At 54.4% G+C, this 18,154-nt stretch overlaps 1 protein-coding gene across 13 annotated transcripts in view; it reads left to right on the top strand.

The window, feature by feature from the left end:
• The first annotated feature begins 1,933 nt into the window (after window positions 1-1,933).
• Phldb1 (pleckstrin homology like domain family B member 1) overlaps window positions 1,934-18,154 on the top strand; it is a 47,223-nt gene continuing 31,002 nt past the window's right edge. For 9 of the 13 annotated variants that reach the window (XM_036193106.1, XM_036193099.1, XM_036193103.1 and 6 more), the window contains exons 1-4: window positions 1,934-2,040; window positions 8,348-8,428; window positions 9,448-9,571; window positions 10,366-10,536. In XM_036193106.1, the coding sequence (XP_036048999.1) occupies window positions 8,363-8,428; window positions 9,448-9,571; window positions 10,366-10,536 (361 nt within the window). In that variant the 5' untranslated portion in view covers window positions 1,934-2,040; window positions 8,348-8,362. Of the gene's footprint in view, window positions 2,041-8,347; window positions 8,429-9,447; window positions 9,572-10,365; window positions 10,537-15,515; window positions 15,704-18,154 lie in introns of those variants that run through there. The other 4 variants (XM_036193107.1, XM_036193105.1, XM_036193104.1 and 1 more) reach the window with 2 other exon arrangements.

Below are 18,154 nucleotides of genomic sequence, written 5' to 3'. Positions count from 1 at the left end.
AAGGGCTTTGAAGAACTCACGCTTTCTTCCATGCCCAGCCTTTGCCCTCCTCCCCCCCTCCATTTCGGAAAGTCTGAAGCATGCTTGGAAAGCTGTTTTCTTCTTTCTTCTCTCCCCCCCCCCCCTCTTTTCTGAGCTCCCAGCTGCTCGACCTCTTGCATAACTGTGAGAGAGAGCACTGAGCTTTTTGATGGGCTCCAGATGTGGAGTGGGATGAGAGTGGAGGGGTGGGGGCGGGAGGTCTTTAGTCCCCTGAGTGCCTTAACTGTGGGAACACAGAGGCCGGACATAGCAGGGATAGGACAAATTTTACAGAACCTTGATCATGGGGTCAGCTGGTCTCTGCATTGCAAGGACACAGAAAAGTCAGGTGTTTTTAAACCCCTGCCTCAGCATCATCTGCCTCCGGCAGGTTTAATTATTGCTTGACCGTCCTCCTGACCATGTCAGTAAACAGCCACAGGAGGTTAAGAAAAAGAATGAAGAGTTCGTTAGAGATAACCCCGGTCTGAGCCCCCTCTCCAAATGCTAGGTCTTCACATATGGAACAAGATAATTTTGTTTCGTTTCTCCCTTTTGTTCCCCCTTTCTCAAAAACGATAGAACAACCTGAAAGTTACTGTTGTGATGTGCCTCAAGAAGGTTGACTACAGTTGAAATTGTTCCACGAGCCTCAGATAACGCGATGAGGGTAGGAAGAGGCAAACGCACACACCTTGGCGCTTCATGATGCCCACGGTGTATGTCTCACCTCTGTCAGCTGGAGTAGGTGGCAGGTGAGATTCTCTCCTTCCTTCCTCTTGTCCACTGCTTGGTTGTCTCTCCTTCAATAGCCTGCTGCGCACCCCTCCCCCCCTCACCCCCCCCCCCCCCACAGCTAATGCTAGTCCTGGCAATGAGTGTCCAGACTCTTACAGTCCAGCCTCCTGCCGGCCCTGGGTAAAGGAGAGAGGGCACAAAATAAAAGCCACTGGTTCAGAACAGAGTTTGTCCATTTCGCAGAGGACTTTCTTTTTGAATTTTTCTCCAGCCGATCCCATCTGGAATTTAGGCCAGACTCAGGGGCTTCCTGCTCCTTCCTTCACTGGGGAAGTGTCTGCCAGTCCTTCCCTGCAGGTTCAAGAGGCCCAGTCTAGTTGAGTTGAGCTCCCACGGGGCCTCCCAGCGGTCTCCTGGGGCGAGAGCAGGCTTTGCAAGGTAGGGCTCCACTGTCAGCTTGGATTTCGGGGTGGGGGTTGAATTGGCGAATGGCTTCACCAGTGGTTTCGAGACCGCTCGCCTCTGTTCTTCCTCACACTCACTCCCCAGCCAACTTGGTGTCTTTCTGCCCTGCCTCCGGCTGTCTGTAACTCAGCAGGTCTGTGATGGAGGTGAAGCTATGGGGACCACGCCATTCAGTTTTCCGAGGTCCTGTCGCTTGCACCACACTTTAACATGCCTTCTTGTTAAATTCTGAAGCCTGGCGTGCAATTATTAATTCTACCCTCAGCTCTGTATGATGGGGCTTGGAATAGGAAAGGGGAGAGGGGCTGACAAAGGAAAGACCTGGGTGCCGTCAGAAGATGTTCTGAAAGAAACGTTGAGAATCTGTGGTAGGGCTCATTGGGAGTCAGTGGAAGATTCAAACATCTTGGGTAGGAGTGGGAAATAAAGAAGAGCTTCGAGGCCCGGAGTGGAGGGTGGTCTAGGAGGGTCGGAAGGGGAGGGCAGGGGGAGAGGGTGTGTACGGTGGTGGCCGCGGGGGTGCAGGAAAACCCAGCTGTACAGATGAACAAAGCGGGCGCTGTGCAGGCGGGGGAGGTGCTGCTGTGGGAAAGGCTGGGTGGGGGCCTCGGGCTCCAGCCCCACAAGGGCGTCTTCTCTAGCTGGCCAGGCGGACAGGACGGGATGGAGGCGGGGACTCGCGGGAGGGGGGCGGGACAGGCTCCCTCTCCTCCTACTCAGCTGGATCCTGTGGAAAAGCAACAGCGTCCTCGCCAGCCGGAGGCCGCCGCGGCCCAGCCGGGCAAAGGGACCGCTGTCCCCCCAACTCCCCACAAGGTAAGCGTGCCCCCCCCACTACGCCTTGGGGTTCCGTTCGCCGTATATGGCTGGGTTTGCAGAAGGGACGGTCCCCGGGACCAGAGATCAGTTCTGGCCCAGAGAGCTGGGTAGAAGGGTGAAGGAGGGGCCGTGCCAGGTGAGTGCGTCGGCGGAAGGGGCTCTGCGGGCCTCTCGCGAACTATTTGCTTTTGCCCTCCCGAGTCGTTGCCAGCGCCACCGCCAGAGGGGGCCCTGGTACCCTGCGGAGAGACACCCCCCCCCCTTCCAGCTTGCGGGATCTCGAGTCTCCCGTGGGCACCCCGACGGCCAGTGTCCCACACTCGCCGAGTCTCGGGTGGAGTACGCGCGCGTGTACTTGTCTACAGCATCCCACAGGGCCCCACTCCACAACTGGAGGACCATTGGAAGGGGGATCCCCTGGGCGTCTCCACTCTTGTCCCAGGGCCAGCTTCCTGGATGGACTCAAAGATGTGGAATCCAGCTCTGAGGAGGAGTGGGAGTCAGGGAGGGGTCCTGGGGTTCCCACATCTAGGGTCTCCTGGGCACTCCTCCAGGACCCCCGTGTCTTTGAGGGTCCCGGGAGCCTCCAAGGGCGACCTGGGATGACTGAGCCTCAGGCTCTCGCTCCGCCTCCGCGGTCTGGATCCAAATGCGGCGCGGAGTTCCCCCACAGAGGCCGAGCCCCGTCATCTCCGGCTCCCCCGGGACGGGGAAGCGCGGGCAGGCAGCGGCTGGGTGGGGTCGCGGGGAGCGGGGTTGCCCAGGCGCCGCGGACGCTTCCGCCCAGGCCAGCGCAGCGGGGACTTGGCCCGCGACGGCGCGGCCCGGTGGGGGACCCAGGGAGCCCGGGTGGGGCTGCATTCTGGGCCCGTTAGCTCAGCGGTCCCGGAGACTCCGGGGAACTGACTCATCACACTTGGGGCTCACCCCACAGCGGTCACACAAACAAGACTGGCCACTAACTCGGGCATCCGCTCGAGGGCTCCCACGCACAGCATCCCACGCCTCACCTCCGTGCACCCGCAAGACACGTTACACACCGACAGCTCAGTGTCACACACCGACAGCTCAGTGTCACACCACCGGTGCCCACGGCAGTCTTTCACTTCAGCCTCGACTTCACCACGCACTCGGTACACTTCACACGACGCCCCGAGCAGGCGGCTCCACTCACACGCAACCTCCCGCGGACACGCACCTCCCTCCACACACCAGCCCCCTTCCTGCAGCTGCGAGGCCGCCCCCTTTCCCTGCCATGCAAACAAGCGACTTCTTCTCCGGCCCTGCTGAAGAAAGGCCGCTTGTCCCCGGACGGGGCGGGCGGGGCAGCCGCAGCAGGCAGCCCAACACTGCAGCCTTGTCCCACCCGGTGGCCCTGGGAGGGGCAGGCCTCTGGACTGCGGAGATGCACGAAGCCTGCGGGTTTTGGAGAAGTGCACCTTTCCAGCATCTCTTCCCCAATACCCGCCACCCCAACTACTCATTCTTCCTAGCTGTCTTCTCTGTCCTGGGTTGTCCATGGCTCTCCTCTCCCGCTTTTGGGGCTCCCTCTTTTCCCTCCTGCCCCACGGTTTCCCCCTCCAGGATGATCTGAAGCGCATAGTTCTTTCTCTGCCACCTCTTCCACTTGGGGACCATATCCTTAGTCGTACGCGCGCACTCACGCGCGTGCTTCTGGGGGTCCCTAAGCCTCCCCATGGGGGACCACAGTCTCCTCTGAGCTCACTGCCTCGTCCCCAGCATTACTGTCATTTTTTGAGACAAGGTCTGGTGTAGCCCCGGCCTTGGATTGGCCTTGAATGCCTGATATTCCTGTTGCCACATCCGGAGTAGTGGGAACTGGGTTTACAGGCATGCACCACCACACCCAGCTCTCCTAGCCAGCTTTCGTTATTCCTGATTTCCAGGATCTTGATTTCACACTCCAAATCCCTGCGCCTCTTCGCCTCCACAGATCGCCTTTTCTCTCTGCCTATTTTTCTTATTTCTAATTTTTTCTGTACACGCCTGGTCCGTGGACATTCTTGCTCCGCCTCTCCTGGGTAACCTGCCCGCCCAGCCTCAGTTTCCTTCCTGTCCGGACTCCTTCCTCTGCCGGTGACCCTTCCTCGAGGGCGGATGTGAACAGGGAAGACAAAAGTCACTGTGACCGGAAAGGCCTTGGCTTACAGCTGTGCATTGCACGTTGCGATCCACTGGCTGGCCCTGTGGGACCCTGGTGAGGGCGGGGAAGCGGGGGGGGGGGGGGGGGGGGGGCTGGGGGCTGGCCTTTCGCTCCTAGGCAGGCTTTCATCTTGGACCTCGGGAGCCCAGGGCCTTCCTTCACTGCCTGCTGGTTCCAGAGCTGGTTGACTCTCCCCAGGACTCCCCTTACCGTTATTCAGGTGCAGAGACCTGCAGACAGGTGTCAGTGTTATCGGCTGGCTTTTTCAGCACGTTGGGGATGGGGCTGGGGTTACCTGTGGGAGTCCCCATGCCTGTCATTCCCTAAATTCATAATATTCACACAGACCCCTGCTAGGAGGCGCTTGGGCATTTGTATCTGGGTGCAGGAGGGTTGCAGAGAGCCAGGCCGGCTCCTCAGCAGTGGAAGCTGCACCACAAAGGCCTTTTTGGGGGGATGGGGGGCACCTGGGCACAGCTGAGTTCCCGAGCAGTGCCCTACAGAGTGGGTAATTACAGCCCCGGATGTAGATAGCCTCCTAGCGAGCCAGCCAGTGGAGGGCCTCAGGGGACAGTACTGCTTCTCCGAGAGATATGGGAATAGGGGTCAGAGAAGAGGGTGCCTGGGCCATAGTGAGATAGATCCCTATGTCAAAGCTTCTGAGCCTGGGTCAGGTTGGTCTGGTGTCTTTTTCCTCTGCCGTGGGTTAGGTTTCTGAGCTGAGGCCATAGCCTCGCACCTTCCAATTGCTGTGTGGTTTCTTATCTTCTCTCTACACCTCTCCTTATCTCTCCCTCTCACTTCACCTTCTTATTTATGCCCTTCTACTCTCCTGGAGCTACTCCTGTTCCCTCACCAACCCAAGCCCTTTACAGTCTGTGTCTCCACTTGAATTTATTCAGTGTAAGTGTGTGCTTCACAGGGTGATACACAAATACTGCAGTGTGGTCGATGAGGCGGAGACTGAGGCCCAGACCTGAGTGCCTGCCACAGCTGGTCATAGCTGCGACTTTTAGATTGCTTTGTGGTTCAGGCAGTGTGATTTAGTATACTGCCTGGATCTTCAGATAGTCTTTAATTTTTAAAACAACTTAGATTTGTATTTTATGTATAGGGTGTTTAGTTTGCATGTATACCTGTGCTCCAGGTATGTGTCTGGAGCCCAGGGTGCCCAGAAGAGGGCGTGGCATCCCTGGAACCAAAGGTACCAACAATTGTGATCCACCATAGTGGATGCTGGGAGCAGAACTCCAGTCTTTTGGGAAAGCAACAAGTGCTCTTAACCCAAGAGCTATTTCCCAGCTCCCAGTCTCTCTTCACAGCTTTCTTGAGGAATAATCTGCATAGCATAAAATCAACCCAGCTTGAGCCAGGCGGTGGCGGCACATGCCTTTAATTCCAGCACTCGGGAGGCAGAGGCAGGCGGATCTCTGTGAGTTCAAGGCCATCCTGGTCTCCAAAGCAAGTTCCAGGAAAGGCACAAAGCTACACAGAGAAACCGTCTCGAAAAAACAAAAACAAAAACAACAACAACAACAAAAAATCAACCCAGCTTAAGTGTGAAATTATTTTTAGCATATTTACAGAGCTACACAACCATCATTGAATCTTAATTTTAGAACATTCCTATTGCAGGCTAGAAAGATGGTTTAGCTGGTAAAAATGGTTGCTGATCAAACAGGAAGACCTGAGCTCAAGTCCCCAGCACCAGTGTCTGTAACTCCAGAGCTGGGTTGGGGAGGAGGCAGGAGAATTGCTGGGGTTTGATGGCCACTGGCCTAGTTCAGTGAGATACCGTGACTCAAGGCAATAACTCGGAAAGAGACCCAGCAGAGACCTGACGTCTTCCTCTGGCCTCAGGCCGTGTCCCTAGACACACATGTGCACACATCACACCCCCACTCCCACACAAAAAGAACATTTCTGTTGCACACAGAGTCTCAAGAGTCTTGTGCCTGTTCAGTTTATCTCTGCTCTAGCCCCAGGCAAGCGCTGTTCTGGACAAGCCCTGTTCTGGCTAATTTTTCTTACATTCTTCTTCTTCTTCTTCTTCTTCTTCTTCTTCTTCTTCTTCTTCTGGCTAATTTTTCTTACATTCTTCTCCTCCTCCTCCTCCTCCTCCTCCTCCTCCTTTCTTCTTCTATAGAGGATTGACTCAAATGAGAAGAGTTTACTGAGTCACCCAGTCCAAGGCCTGGTGGCCTACCTGCCTGTAAACCCAGCAATTGAGAGGGGAAAAACAGGAGAGCTAGACCAGCCTGGCTCCATAGTAAGTCCTAGGACAGCTACAGACTGAGACCCTGTCTCAAAAAAACAACAACGAAAACCACCCGGGGTCCGGGGGCTATAGCTCATTTGGCAGTATGCTTGTCAAGCATACAGAAAGCCCTGGAGGTGGCTGGTGGTAGCACATGCCTTTAATCTTAAAGGAAAGAAAGACAAGAGAAAGACAGGCAGACCTATAGCACTCTGTCTTTAGAACCTTCCCTGTAGCCAGTGCTTCTGGAGAGCAGCTCGGCCAGTGTGGGTCTTGGTGTGTGTTAGTGACCTCTGTCTTCCCTCTTCCCAGGCAGTCCTGGGGTGGGTCCCAGGCACTGTTCCTGCCTCTTTTCTGCCAACTTGGGTGGAAATGGTGACAGAGATGATGAAGGCCAGGCCAGGAAGGGTGGAAGTGGGAAGGGTAAATTTAGTAACTCCATGGCTGAGGGCCTGAGAGATCCACTCTCAGGAGCAGACACTCCTTGGAATTTCGGCTCCTGTCTCTACTTCCTTCGCAAGCCACCTGTCTGATAGCTGGGAGAGAAAGTGGAAGGAAACACCAATGAGGTGGCAGCATGTTCATACACAAGGTCAGAGGAGTGGGTAGTGGGGTGGTCAATGGCCCAGACTTCAAAGTCACACAGCTCTCCATAGGTGCCATTCCCAGAGTGCTTTGCATGAGGTGCGGCCAAGTATACTACTTGGTCTTCAAATACTTTATAAAAATGTAACTAGCTGGGCGGTGGTGGCGCACGCCTGTAATCCCAGCACTCGGGAGGCAGAGGCAGGTGGATCTCTGTGAGTTCGAGGCCAGCCTGGTCTACAGAGCTACTCTAGGACAGGCTCCAAAGCTACAGAGAAACCCTGTCTCGAAATAAACCAAAAAAAAAGTAACTTAACAGATCTGTCGAGGTGTAATAGACAGGCAGGGGATTCAAGTCTGGGTTCTGGACTCTGCTTCTGGTTCCTGGAACACCAAGCCAGTGAAGAGCCCAGAGTCTTCGACACCTGGTATTGAGACTTCATAGGATTATATGAAGAGAGGTAGCTTTCTATGAAAGAAAAGTGCAGGAGCTGAGACATACAGACATGACAGGAATGTCTGGGTTTCTCTTCTCTGTCTCCTTTAAGAAAACATCCTATTAAGACCCTTGGGAAAAAAGACAAAGGGAGAGGAAGAAAAGGTAGGTTGGGGGAGGGGTTGCACTCAGATCAGCCCTGATACCCACCTGGCTGGTCTCTGGTTATCAGTGTCCTTGGAGGGGCTTCCTTGGACTTTGTTCTTCTCTTGGTGGGCCCTGCCTGCTCTGTTTAAGGCTCCAGATGGCTGGGGGATAGGGTGGCAGGTGTCCTCTGCAGCTAAGGCCTGGGATCTGGGAAGTGTAGAGCAAGAAAACGCAGAAACCTGGGTTAGAGCTATAGGGCTCTTTGTGCTTGTGGTGGCAAGGATCAGGACTGGCATGGTGTAGTGTCCGTACGTAGCTGGGAACTAAATGGAGGCAGAGGATGTGTCCCTCTGTTCCCTCCTCCCCCGAGCTCCTTAACTTTTCTCCACCTTTCCTATATGTGTATGTTCTGGGGATAACAGTGGCTGGTGCTGGCTTTGCCCCGAGAATCCTGCCACAAGAACCCGTTTCTTGGGGCTAGAGAGATGATGGCTTAGAGGTTAAGAGTACTGACTGTTCTTCCAGAGGTCGTGGGTTCAATTCCCAGCATCCACATGGCAGCTTGTAACTGTCTGTAATTCCCATTCCAGGGGGCAACACTCATGACAAAACACCAACGGGAAAGAAAAATAATTTTAAAAAAAGTTAAAGAACCCATTTCTCTCCTTCTTCATCCCTTACCTTCCCACTTACCTGCTTTTTACTGTGTTTCCAGGAGCTCTAGAAGCCCATGACCATGGACACTCTCAATAGGAACCAGCTAGGCCCTGCGTGTAAGACTCAGGCAGTGGTGCAGGTACGTGGGCTATAAAAGGGCTCCTTGTGCCAGGTGGTGTCGCACGCCTTTAATTCCAGCACTCGGGAGGCAGAGCCAGGCAGATCTCTGAGTTTGAAGCCAGCCTGGTCTACAAAGCGAGATCCAGGACAGGCACCAAAACTACACAGAGAAACCCTGTCTCGAAAAAAACCAAAAAAAAAAAAAAAAAAAGGAGGGGGGGGCCTCCTGGTGAGGGTGGGCTCAGATCTTTTCTTTTTTAAGTTTTAGTTTTATTTTAAATTATGTTTATGTGTGAGGGTACATGCATGTGAAGTACAGGTACCCAAGGAGGTCAGGGGACTCGGATACCTCTGGGGCTAGAATGGTAGAGAATTGGGAATCTTCTGATGTGCATGCTGAGAATTGAACTTGGGTCCTCTGCAAGAGTAGAACACACTGAAACCACTGAATCATTTCTCCAGCCTTGGGTTCATTTCTTTTACCCATCAGTTGTCAAGTCCACGGATGAGAGCGGCAGTATTTTGCCTGCCACCCATCCCTAATTGCAAGCCTCTTCCCAGCTCAGTGTTGATCCGAGTCAGGTTAATTGGTTCAGCCCGAAACACGTCTGTGAAAGTCTGAAATCGGTTTACAGAGCCCTCTGGCAGGACCACTCTCCTGGTTGTGCCGCCACCCTCCCTTGTAGTTCAGTTTAGCCACAGCCAAGCAGCTAGGAGCTAGACTGGCCCTCCCTCCTCTACTGAGTGCCCTCCTACGAGCCACAGTGTCCCCTGCTTGTGTCTGTTTTCACAAACAAAAGGGGCAGTCGAGCCTAGGCTTGAGATACATCCAGTGGGATGAGCTCGTGGCCCAGATTCGGCTGTAATTAGAACTTAATGCAGTAATGCTCAGCGTATGATTTTTGTGCTGACTTTCACCCACCTCAGAGTCTTTCGGAGCGGGCCGGGGGCTGGAGTGAGTGTTGGTGGAACTGGGAGTAGCGTGTTCAGGTCCTGGCCTGGAGTCTCTAAGCTTCACCTTCCCCACTTTACCTGCAGAAAGGTCCACTGGACCTGATTGAGACAGGCAAGGGACTCAAGGTGCAGACGGACAAACCTCATCTGGTGAGCCTGGGCAGTGGCAGACTCAGCACAGCCATCACCCTCCTGCCGCTGGAGGAAGGTAAGCTAAGAGCTGGCAGGGCATGGCATCTGCCCTCTCCATCACTGAAGGCAATCCTGCCATGGAGGCTGTAGCAGGGGCCCTTCTGCCTTGTGCAAGCCAAGCTTGCCTTGTCTCTGCCTCCTTGACTGTCTGCCTTCTTTGACAGGTAAGTTGGCTTTTAGTAACCTGTCGGGGTCAAGAAGTGAGCCGCCAGCCCTGGCCTTGCTCCAGGATGATGCCTGGCATGGGAGACAACTATGCGGAACATGAGAAAATGGGAACCGAGGGCACATATCCTAAGAGGAGACCCTGGCATGGCTTTTGCCCGCCCTTCTCCCTCCCTGGCTGCACCTGTTGCCTGGGTGATGCTGCATTCCCCACATTCTCCAAATGCCAGTCCCAGGGGCTCTACCAGGGAGGGATGGAGGGGAGAGGCCACACTGGAGAGAGGGGTGGGGAAGAGGGAGAGGGAGGGAGAGAGGAGGTCCTGGTAACAGAAGGACAAGAGAGAAGGGGGCATTTCTGAGAAGACAGGGGAGTAGGAAAGAGGAGAAAAAGGGAGACAGAGGAACAGATGGAGGTTCCCCTTTCTCCTACTGGGGTGTCTGGGTTCTCTGGCTCCTCTCCGGATCATCCCACCCAGACACAGAGTTTTCGCACTTGGGAGAGTTTCTACCACTACTGGGGATAGCCAAAGCAGGGCAGAGTCTCAACATAAGTAGGAGATAGAAATACATTTCCACAGTGGCCCCCTTGCCGTCTCCTTGACTTCTTAGCCTGAGTGACCATTCTGACTCCATTTGCGTCTCCAGGGAGGACAGTGATTGGCTCCGCAGCCAGGGATATCTCGCTGCAGGGTCCAGGCCTGGCTCCAGAACACTGTTACATCGAGAATCTGAGGGGTACTCTCACCCTGTACCCTTGCGGCAACGCCTGCACTATTGATGGGCTCCCTGTTCGGCAGCCTACCCGGCTCACTCAGGGTAAGATTTGATATCTCCACACCAATAAGGGGGGGTCTCTGTTTCATAGCTTGGACATGTTAGGTAAGGGGGGCCTGCTGCAGTGGTTCTTACGTCTCTACTCGGGTTCAGTGTCAATGTCAGAAGTCTTGAAGCGCTAGACTTTCCTAGACCTCTTTTTCCTTTCCCCTCACTCTTCACACACCACATGGAGAGAAGAGGTTTTAATTCCTGTTGTCAGGGGGGCCTGGTTATAGTGTGGCTTTTAATTGTAGGGAAGAGCTAGTGGAGCAGCGGTGAGGAAGGACCAGAGGTGTCCTGTGATGTCAAGAGGAAGTTGTTTAGAGATGCCTTAGAGGATAAATCTCCCGAGGGGGTGGGGCAAGGGCAGACTCCGGTGGAAGAATCTGAGGGCGTGTCTGTTCCTGCTGCACTGTAGCTTGGGGTCATTGTGTGTAAAGTCCCCTAATTACCATGGTTACTAGGCAGGTAAGGGCCGGCTAGGCACTTTGAATAGGCCAGATATATTCTCCTTGGAAATAGGCACTAAGCATCCTTAGGTCATTGTGTGTCTTATTTTATTTATTTTTGGTTTTCCAAGACAGGGTTTCTCTGTGTAGTCCTGGCTGTCCTGGAACTCACTCTGTAGACCAGGCTGGCCTCAAACTCACAGAGATCCACCAGCCCCTGCCTCCTGAGTGCTGGGATTAAAGGTGTGTTCCACCACACCCAGCCATTTGTGAGCCTTTTTATTAAGGGACTTAGATGTGTGTGATGGCACACAGCTTTAATCCCAGCACTCTGGAGGCAGAAGCAGGAGGATCTCTGTGAATCAGGTTCATATAAGTAAGGATGGAGGCTTGGGCTGAGTCTGGCTCTAAGCAGACGCCCATTGGCTAGAAGCCCCTTTACAGGGGAAATCCCACCCACCCCGAGTTCTGTGGGGGTCTTAAGCACCACTTTCCTCACCTCTGGCATAGGAACTAACCAGGCCCCACTCACTCTTCTGCTCCCAGGGTATGGCAGATCACGGATAACATGTTTGCTGGAGGCAAGTCCCACAGTGTCTGGGGCACACCTGTCTTCTCCTGGGGTTCAGGGTCTCTCACTCTGAGTGAGAGGAGTCCTCACAAGCTGGAGCTTTGGCTCTGATGCTGTCCTGTCCCTGGCAGTCCTGTTCAGGGTCAGGGAGAGCATCTGCTCCAGGATTCAGAGATGTGTAACTAAGACACAGAGCATCAAAGGAGGAAACGGGCAAATTCTGAGACCTCCTGACCTCTATCTTACATTCCCCCAGGGCCATCATTTCCCTGGAGTAAAAACAGTCTTGCTCTATGGATAGTCAGTGGGGTGAACGCATCTTCCTAGGGCATCGTTTAGCTCTTGGGAAGAGAGAGGGGCTAAGGCCATGGTGGGATTCTTAAGCATTTCCTGTGACCCTAGTGACCCCACTTTCCTGAGGCCAGAAGCCCATCTTGCCAAGTATGTACCCTTCTACTCTTTTCTGACCCTAAACTCCCTTTGCCCTCACTCCCCCAACCCAGTCTTCTTGTCTGGGCTCGCCTGTTTCTGAAGCTTGACAGGGTAGGCGGAGACACAAAGGAATGGGTGTTCTTCCTAGCCCCCCGCCCTTCTTGGCTTCCAGGAGCTGAGGGTTTCCTTGTCTCGAGCAAGGCACCAAGCCCAGCCCTGCCTGGCCCCAGTCCGGACATTCTTGGGAGTGCGTTTCCTTGGTTACTGGGTGGTGCGGGGGCGCATGTGCTATCTCTGTGTGTCTGGGTAACTGGACTGTGTTTATGTATCTCCGGATATGTTTGTGTCTCCGGGCTTGTGTATTTTGGTGTTTATTTGCGTCTTTCCTTGTGTTTACAGACCAATGTATTCAAATGGGTGGTGGGTTAACTCAGAACTGATGGCACCGAAATGTCTATGTGTGTATTTCTGTGTTGTATGTGAAAACTCTGTGGGGTGTCAGGTGTACAAGAGGATCACAGAGGGCTGAGAGTGTAGCTCAGTGGTAGAGCACTTATCTAGCAGCACAAGGCCCTAGGTTCAGCATGTACACACACACACACACACACACACACACACACACACACACACACACTTTTTTCCTGGCCTGTTGTCTGTCTACTCTGGCCTTATACGGGGGATCTTCTTTGAGAGGTAAAAGGACATCTTGGGAATAACAAGAAGCCTTCTTTGGTTGGGCCAGGCCCTAGAAGAAGCATCATTCTGGGCACTATGCCCAGCCATAGGCAGCTTGGAATGGCATGCTTCATGGCCAGTAGAGATGGTAGTGACAGGCTCTTCTAGTCAGGAGTATGCTTGGGCCAGGGGAGGGGGAGGAGACCAGAAAACAGATGGCAACCTTTAGCCTAGAGACATGAACATGTGAGGGAGCCACCCCTGTACCCAGGCATCTTGGCACATTCCACACTGCCCTCTTCTCTACAGAGCAGAGGGTGGAGCTGGGAGAGGGACCAAGGAAATGAGGCAGGCGGAGGCATCTCAATCTGGGGTCTAGGCTGCTCCACCCTAGGACCACAACACCAAACCACATGAAAGATTTGGGAGGGGTGTAAGGAAGAGAGACTCCAGAGAGCCACACAGCTCAGGGCCTGGGCTGTCTAGACAGTAGGTTCCCCCATCAATCCCCACCAGGAGCTGCCACTGTCTTATACCCTCCCATTGGTGGGAAGGAGCTCCGGGATAGCCAGGATTCCTGGGGCGCCAGCTGCCATCCTGTGATCCAGGGCTTCGGGCTCACCCTTTCCCTCCGGTTATGTTATTTCTTCTGTGAACTGGGCAGGGAGCCTCCAAGCTTTCTTTTAGGACTGATAACGATCTTTACTAGGGAAACTCAAGGGAAGGAGAGCAAGACTGAAGGCTGGGAGCTCCCAGCTCCCTGTGCCTGCCCTGTGCACGGTTCTCACTAGCAGCATAGCCCTGCCTGCCTGGGTCTGTCCAGCTGGCTATCACAGTTTCCAGACGGGTGACTCACTCTTCCTGGGGAGTCTTTGTTTTTACCTCCTCCCCTCATTTTACATTTGACCCTACATGGTTCTTCTTTTTTTTCTTCAGAAGGGAAATAAGTTTCCTGTGTACCTGTGAGTGTGTTGGTGTGTGTTTGCACGTGGGCATGTATAGTATGTCAATGAATGAGTGGGTGCAGCAGTGACCTATTCAACAAGAATGGAAAATTCTCTCCTTATTTCTCTAAGGAAGCTGGCTTTTTATTTCAGAGTTCCCCCAGGGGCTGATTTGAAAGGCTAGCTCTGCTCAAATAAGTCTCTTAACTAAGAGGGGAGGGGGCTGGGGACATGAAAATGTGACAATAACCGTGTGTGATAGAGCGTGTATAATGGGGATGTTTGTTTGGCTCAGTGTGCGCCTGGCTGAGGGGGTATCAGTGTGACTGGGCAGTGTTGGTGTGTATTGGAGATGACAGTTGGAACTTCCCGGGCTGCTAAGCACACAATGTGTCTGAGTTGTTTTGTGAAGGTCTGGCGTATGGGACCAGGTCTCTAGGTTAAAAACAACTCCCTGGGGGCCCCAGCTAGGTGGTATGTACCAGTCTGGTTCATAATGTATGCTTGACCGTGGGGGCTCCAGACAGCAAGGGTCTTTAAATTAAAAAAAAATATTTTATGTGTATGAATGTTTTGCCTACATGTATGTCTGTATACCATATGTGTGCCTAGTATCCACAGAATGCCCAGAAGAGGGAGGTGGATCCCCTGAACTAGAGTTACAGTTATAAAGTGCTGTGTGGGTGCTGGGAACTGAACCCAGGTCCTCTAGGAGAATAGCTAGTACTCCTAAACACTAACCCATCTTTTCAGCCCCAGAAAGGCCTTTCTTCCTTTCTTTTTTTTTTTTCTTCCTCTCCTTGCTCTCCTGGTTTTTCGGAAAGAGGGCTTCTTTGTGTAGTCTTGGTGGTCCTGGAACTAACTCTGTAGATCAGGCTGGCCTCAAACTCACAGAGATCCTCCTGTCTCTGCCTCCCGAGTGCTGGGATTAAAGGTGCCCACTACTACCCCCCCCCCCCCCACCCCCCACCCTCACCCCCACCCCACCCCCCCGCCAGAAAGGGGTCGTTTGTTTTGTTTTGTTTTTTCGAGACAGGGTTTCTCTGTGTAGCTTTGCACCTTTCCTGGAACTCACTTGGTAGCCCAGGCTGGCCTTGAACTCACAGAGATCTGCCTGTCTCTGCCTCTCGAGTGCTGGGAATAAAGGCGTGCGCCACCACTGCCCGGCAGAAAGGGGTCTTAATAGGGGCACAGCCCTTTGCTACAGCTACCACAGAAGAAAGAGGAGGGCTGGTCTGTGGGCTGGCTCTGGAGAAGGACACTGATGCAGCCTGGGTCAATGGGGGTGAGCCCTGGTGGGTGGGGGCCAGAAGAAAAAGCAGCTAGGTGGTGACAGGAGCTGAGTGTTGCTTGCACTGCACAGAACACTGCCTTGGCCTGAGCATTCGATCCAGGGTGACCTTGTCACACAGTGTCGGACTGAGGGTCATAGCTGACCCTAGTGACCCTAGCTGGACCCCATGGGGGATTCCTACTCTCTTCTCCCTCCTCTCTGGAGTCCTAAAATGTCTGCTGTCACTGAGGCCATCCTCCGCATTCAGTGGATAAGGAATCCAAGGCCACCAGGCCAGAAGTTGTGACTGCCCCAAGGTGACCCTGGCCCCCAGCCATGGGCTTCAGTCAGAGGCTTCCTACTCTAGGTGAGACAGAGCCTAGGATCACTCCGACCTCTGGCTCTCCATCTTCTGGCCTCTGTTTACCCCTCACCTTCACTTCCCGCGTCATCTTCCTGGGAACCTCTCCTGCCTGTCCCACTATCCCTCCAGCCCCAAGCGCGGATTCCCCAGCCCGCCGCCTGGTGGCATCCTCCCTCCCACCCCGCCCTCTCCATCCTGCTCCACACTCTTCTCCTCCATCACTTCCTCTTCCCCTCCTCCTCGCCTTTGTCCCTCCCTCTCTGGCTCCCTTCCCCCGCCACTGGTGGCCGGCCCGCCCCTCCCCGGGCATTGGCGGCTGCTCGCTGCCTGGCTGCTAGCACCGCGCCTGGAGCCGGCGGCGCGGGAGGTCGGCCCGCCCCCTCAAAGGCCCAGGGCAGGCGGGCGACCTGCAGGGCCCGGGCTAGTGGGAGCCAACGGTCTGGAGGTCCGGGTTCAGCGGTGAGTCCTCAGCCCGGCCAGCCACTGCCCCAGGCAACCGGGCGTAGACGCTCCGGCTGGGAGGGGCGTCCTGGAAGGGTGGACGCAATGAAGAGAATGGGGTCCTAGCCCCTCTTCGGGAGCCTGAGACTGTGAATCTGATGGTGGTTGTGCTCAGAACGTCTTTGAGTAGGGGGTTCGAGTTATTGACTGGCTGTGCAGACCCCATCTTCCCCACCACTGGGGAAGCAGTCTGCTCCAGGGGACCCGCCTCCGGAGCCTGTTGAGGGGTCCTGCTTCGGTTAAGGGAGCCTGTGCTACGGCTAAAAGAGTCTCCGATGGGAAGAGCCCCCGGTCTTGCTCCCATTCTCCCATCACCCAACTTCCCTTTGGCCAATCCATTCCATTTGTGTGGCCAGCGGGCAGTGGCTGTCGCTGAGTGTGCAGCATGTCTGCCCATATGGCCGTGAGCCTGTGTGGTTTCTGAGTGTCCGTGTGTGAGTCTGCGTGGGGTGTTTCCCTTCTGCATCTTACAAACAGGATCCACCCTCTGCTTTACCCAGTGTTTTCCCTCCAGATGTGCAGCTCCTCCACCCACCTGTACACCGCTGGACCCTGAGTCCTTCTAGGCAGGGAGGACAAAGCCGGGACTTTGACTCTGGTTGGGTGGCCAGGTTTCCCTGGGATTCTGGAGAGAGCTAGTCCTGGGGATGTGGGGTCTGAGCGGACAGGGGCTTCCTAACATAGACAGGCTATTCAGGTAGCTGGGGGCAGTAGGTGCCAGCGTTGGAGCAATGCCTGAGGCCCCTGAGTACAAATAGTAAGTTAATTTGGGCCAGAGCTCCTCTGGTCTCTGTTCTGCTGCCCTCCTGCCCACTCTATTAATACAGCGCCAGTGCCTGGCACCACTATTTATAGCCCAGAGCAACATGGCCACACCCCCTGTGGGGGGCAGGGCAGCACAGTGACTCCAGGCTGTGGGTGCCAGGGTAGAGGGTCCCTAGCTACCCAAAGCTCCTTGGGTGGCTCTGGTGCTGTTTGGATAGACCCCAGCTAGCCTTCCCACCTGCTGCCCAGTTTAGACTGTGTGGCCAGCCACATCCCCTTGCCCCCATTGCCCTAGAGTTGAGTGAATCTGTCTAGACCCTTAAAACTCATCATTAATTAGACTGTTAAATATTTGGCTGAAAGGGGAGGGGCGACTGGCTTTTTCTGAAACAGCTGTAGTTGTAATTAGGTGGATGGCTTGGGTGACTATTATTTACCCCAGTTATGATTACTATGGGATTAGCTCCTCAGATTGGTGGCTTGGCAGGGCAGGCTTTCCCTGTTCTCTCAACCACCCATCAGCCTTTAGAACTGACGGTGCCGCCTGCCTGGGAGGGCCTGTGGGTGTGCCAAAACAGTGGGTGGCTTTGTCCACTATAGTGTCTGCTGTGGGTGGGCGTCTTAGACTGTTAGCCCCGCCATGTCCAGGGTCTCAGGATCAGGCCTCTGAGCTCAGGGAGGGGGTTCCTGTCAAAGTACCCAGTTGGCCTGGGATGTCCCTTGCCCTTGCAGCCTTCCCTGAGCTGAACTGCCTCAACGTCCTGGAATGCAGACTTCCCTGCCAGTCTTAGCCAGGACTGGCGCGAAGCATGGGCCTCTAAGTATCACCAGATTGGGTAGCCAGGAGGTTGGGGCCGGGAGTGTGGACAAATTGGAAGGCTAGGTCGTAGAGAGCCCTAGGGCTCTGGCACCTTCCAGTGCAGCATCTTCTGCAGGAGCCTGGAAACACCTGGCATGGCCAGGAGGAGGAATTCTGCCAGCCAGGCTTAGGCGCCTGTGGGCACACCTGCTGCTGTGCACACTCCTGAGCCCCTGGCTACGTTTTCTGGCTCCCACATACCCACCTCCTTCTATGCACTCGTACTTCCTGGGCAGGACTGGGCTTGTGTCTCTTGCCTGGGAATGTGCTTGGCTCAAGCTGAGCCCAGTGGCATAGAACTGGCTCGATTCTATGGCAGACCAAGAAACATCCAGGACTGCTTTGTCCAAAAAAGTGAAGAGCTCTCTCCCTAGATGCTCAGAGAGGGTGGTAACCCTCCTGAAGTCACAACATAGGAAGGAACTGGAGTAAACTCTGAGCCCCACCAGGGCACCTGACTGATCTGTGGTGTTTTACTTGTCATGGTATCTGTGTGTGTGTGTGTGTGTGTGTGTGTGTGTGTGTGTGTGTGTGTGTGTGACTCTGGAAGATGCTGCCTCTCAGACTAACCCATTCATCTAAGGGGCAGTTCAACAGATCACAGGGACACATTGGTGTTGGTTGGTTTTTTGTTTTTGTTTTTTCTTTTTTAGATTTATTTATTTTATGTGTAGTGTTTTGCTTGCCTGTGTGTTTGCCTGTGTGTAAGGGTACCACATGTATGCCTGGTACCCTCAGACCTCAGAAGAAGGCATCACAGCCCTTGGAACTGGGGTCACCGATGG

Source organism: Onychomys torridus, chromosome 7, assembly GCF_903995425.1.
Source record: "Onychomys torridus chromosome 7, mOncTor1.1, whole genome shotgun sequence".
NCBI classification, from domain to species: Eukaryota; Metazoa; Chordata; class Mammalia; order Rodentia; family Cricetidae; genus Onychomys; species Onychomys torridus.
Note: the sequence above shows the minus strand (reverse complement) of the source record. Positions and strands in the feature narration are given on the sequence as shown.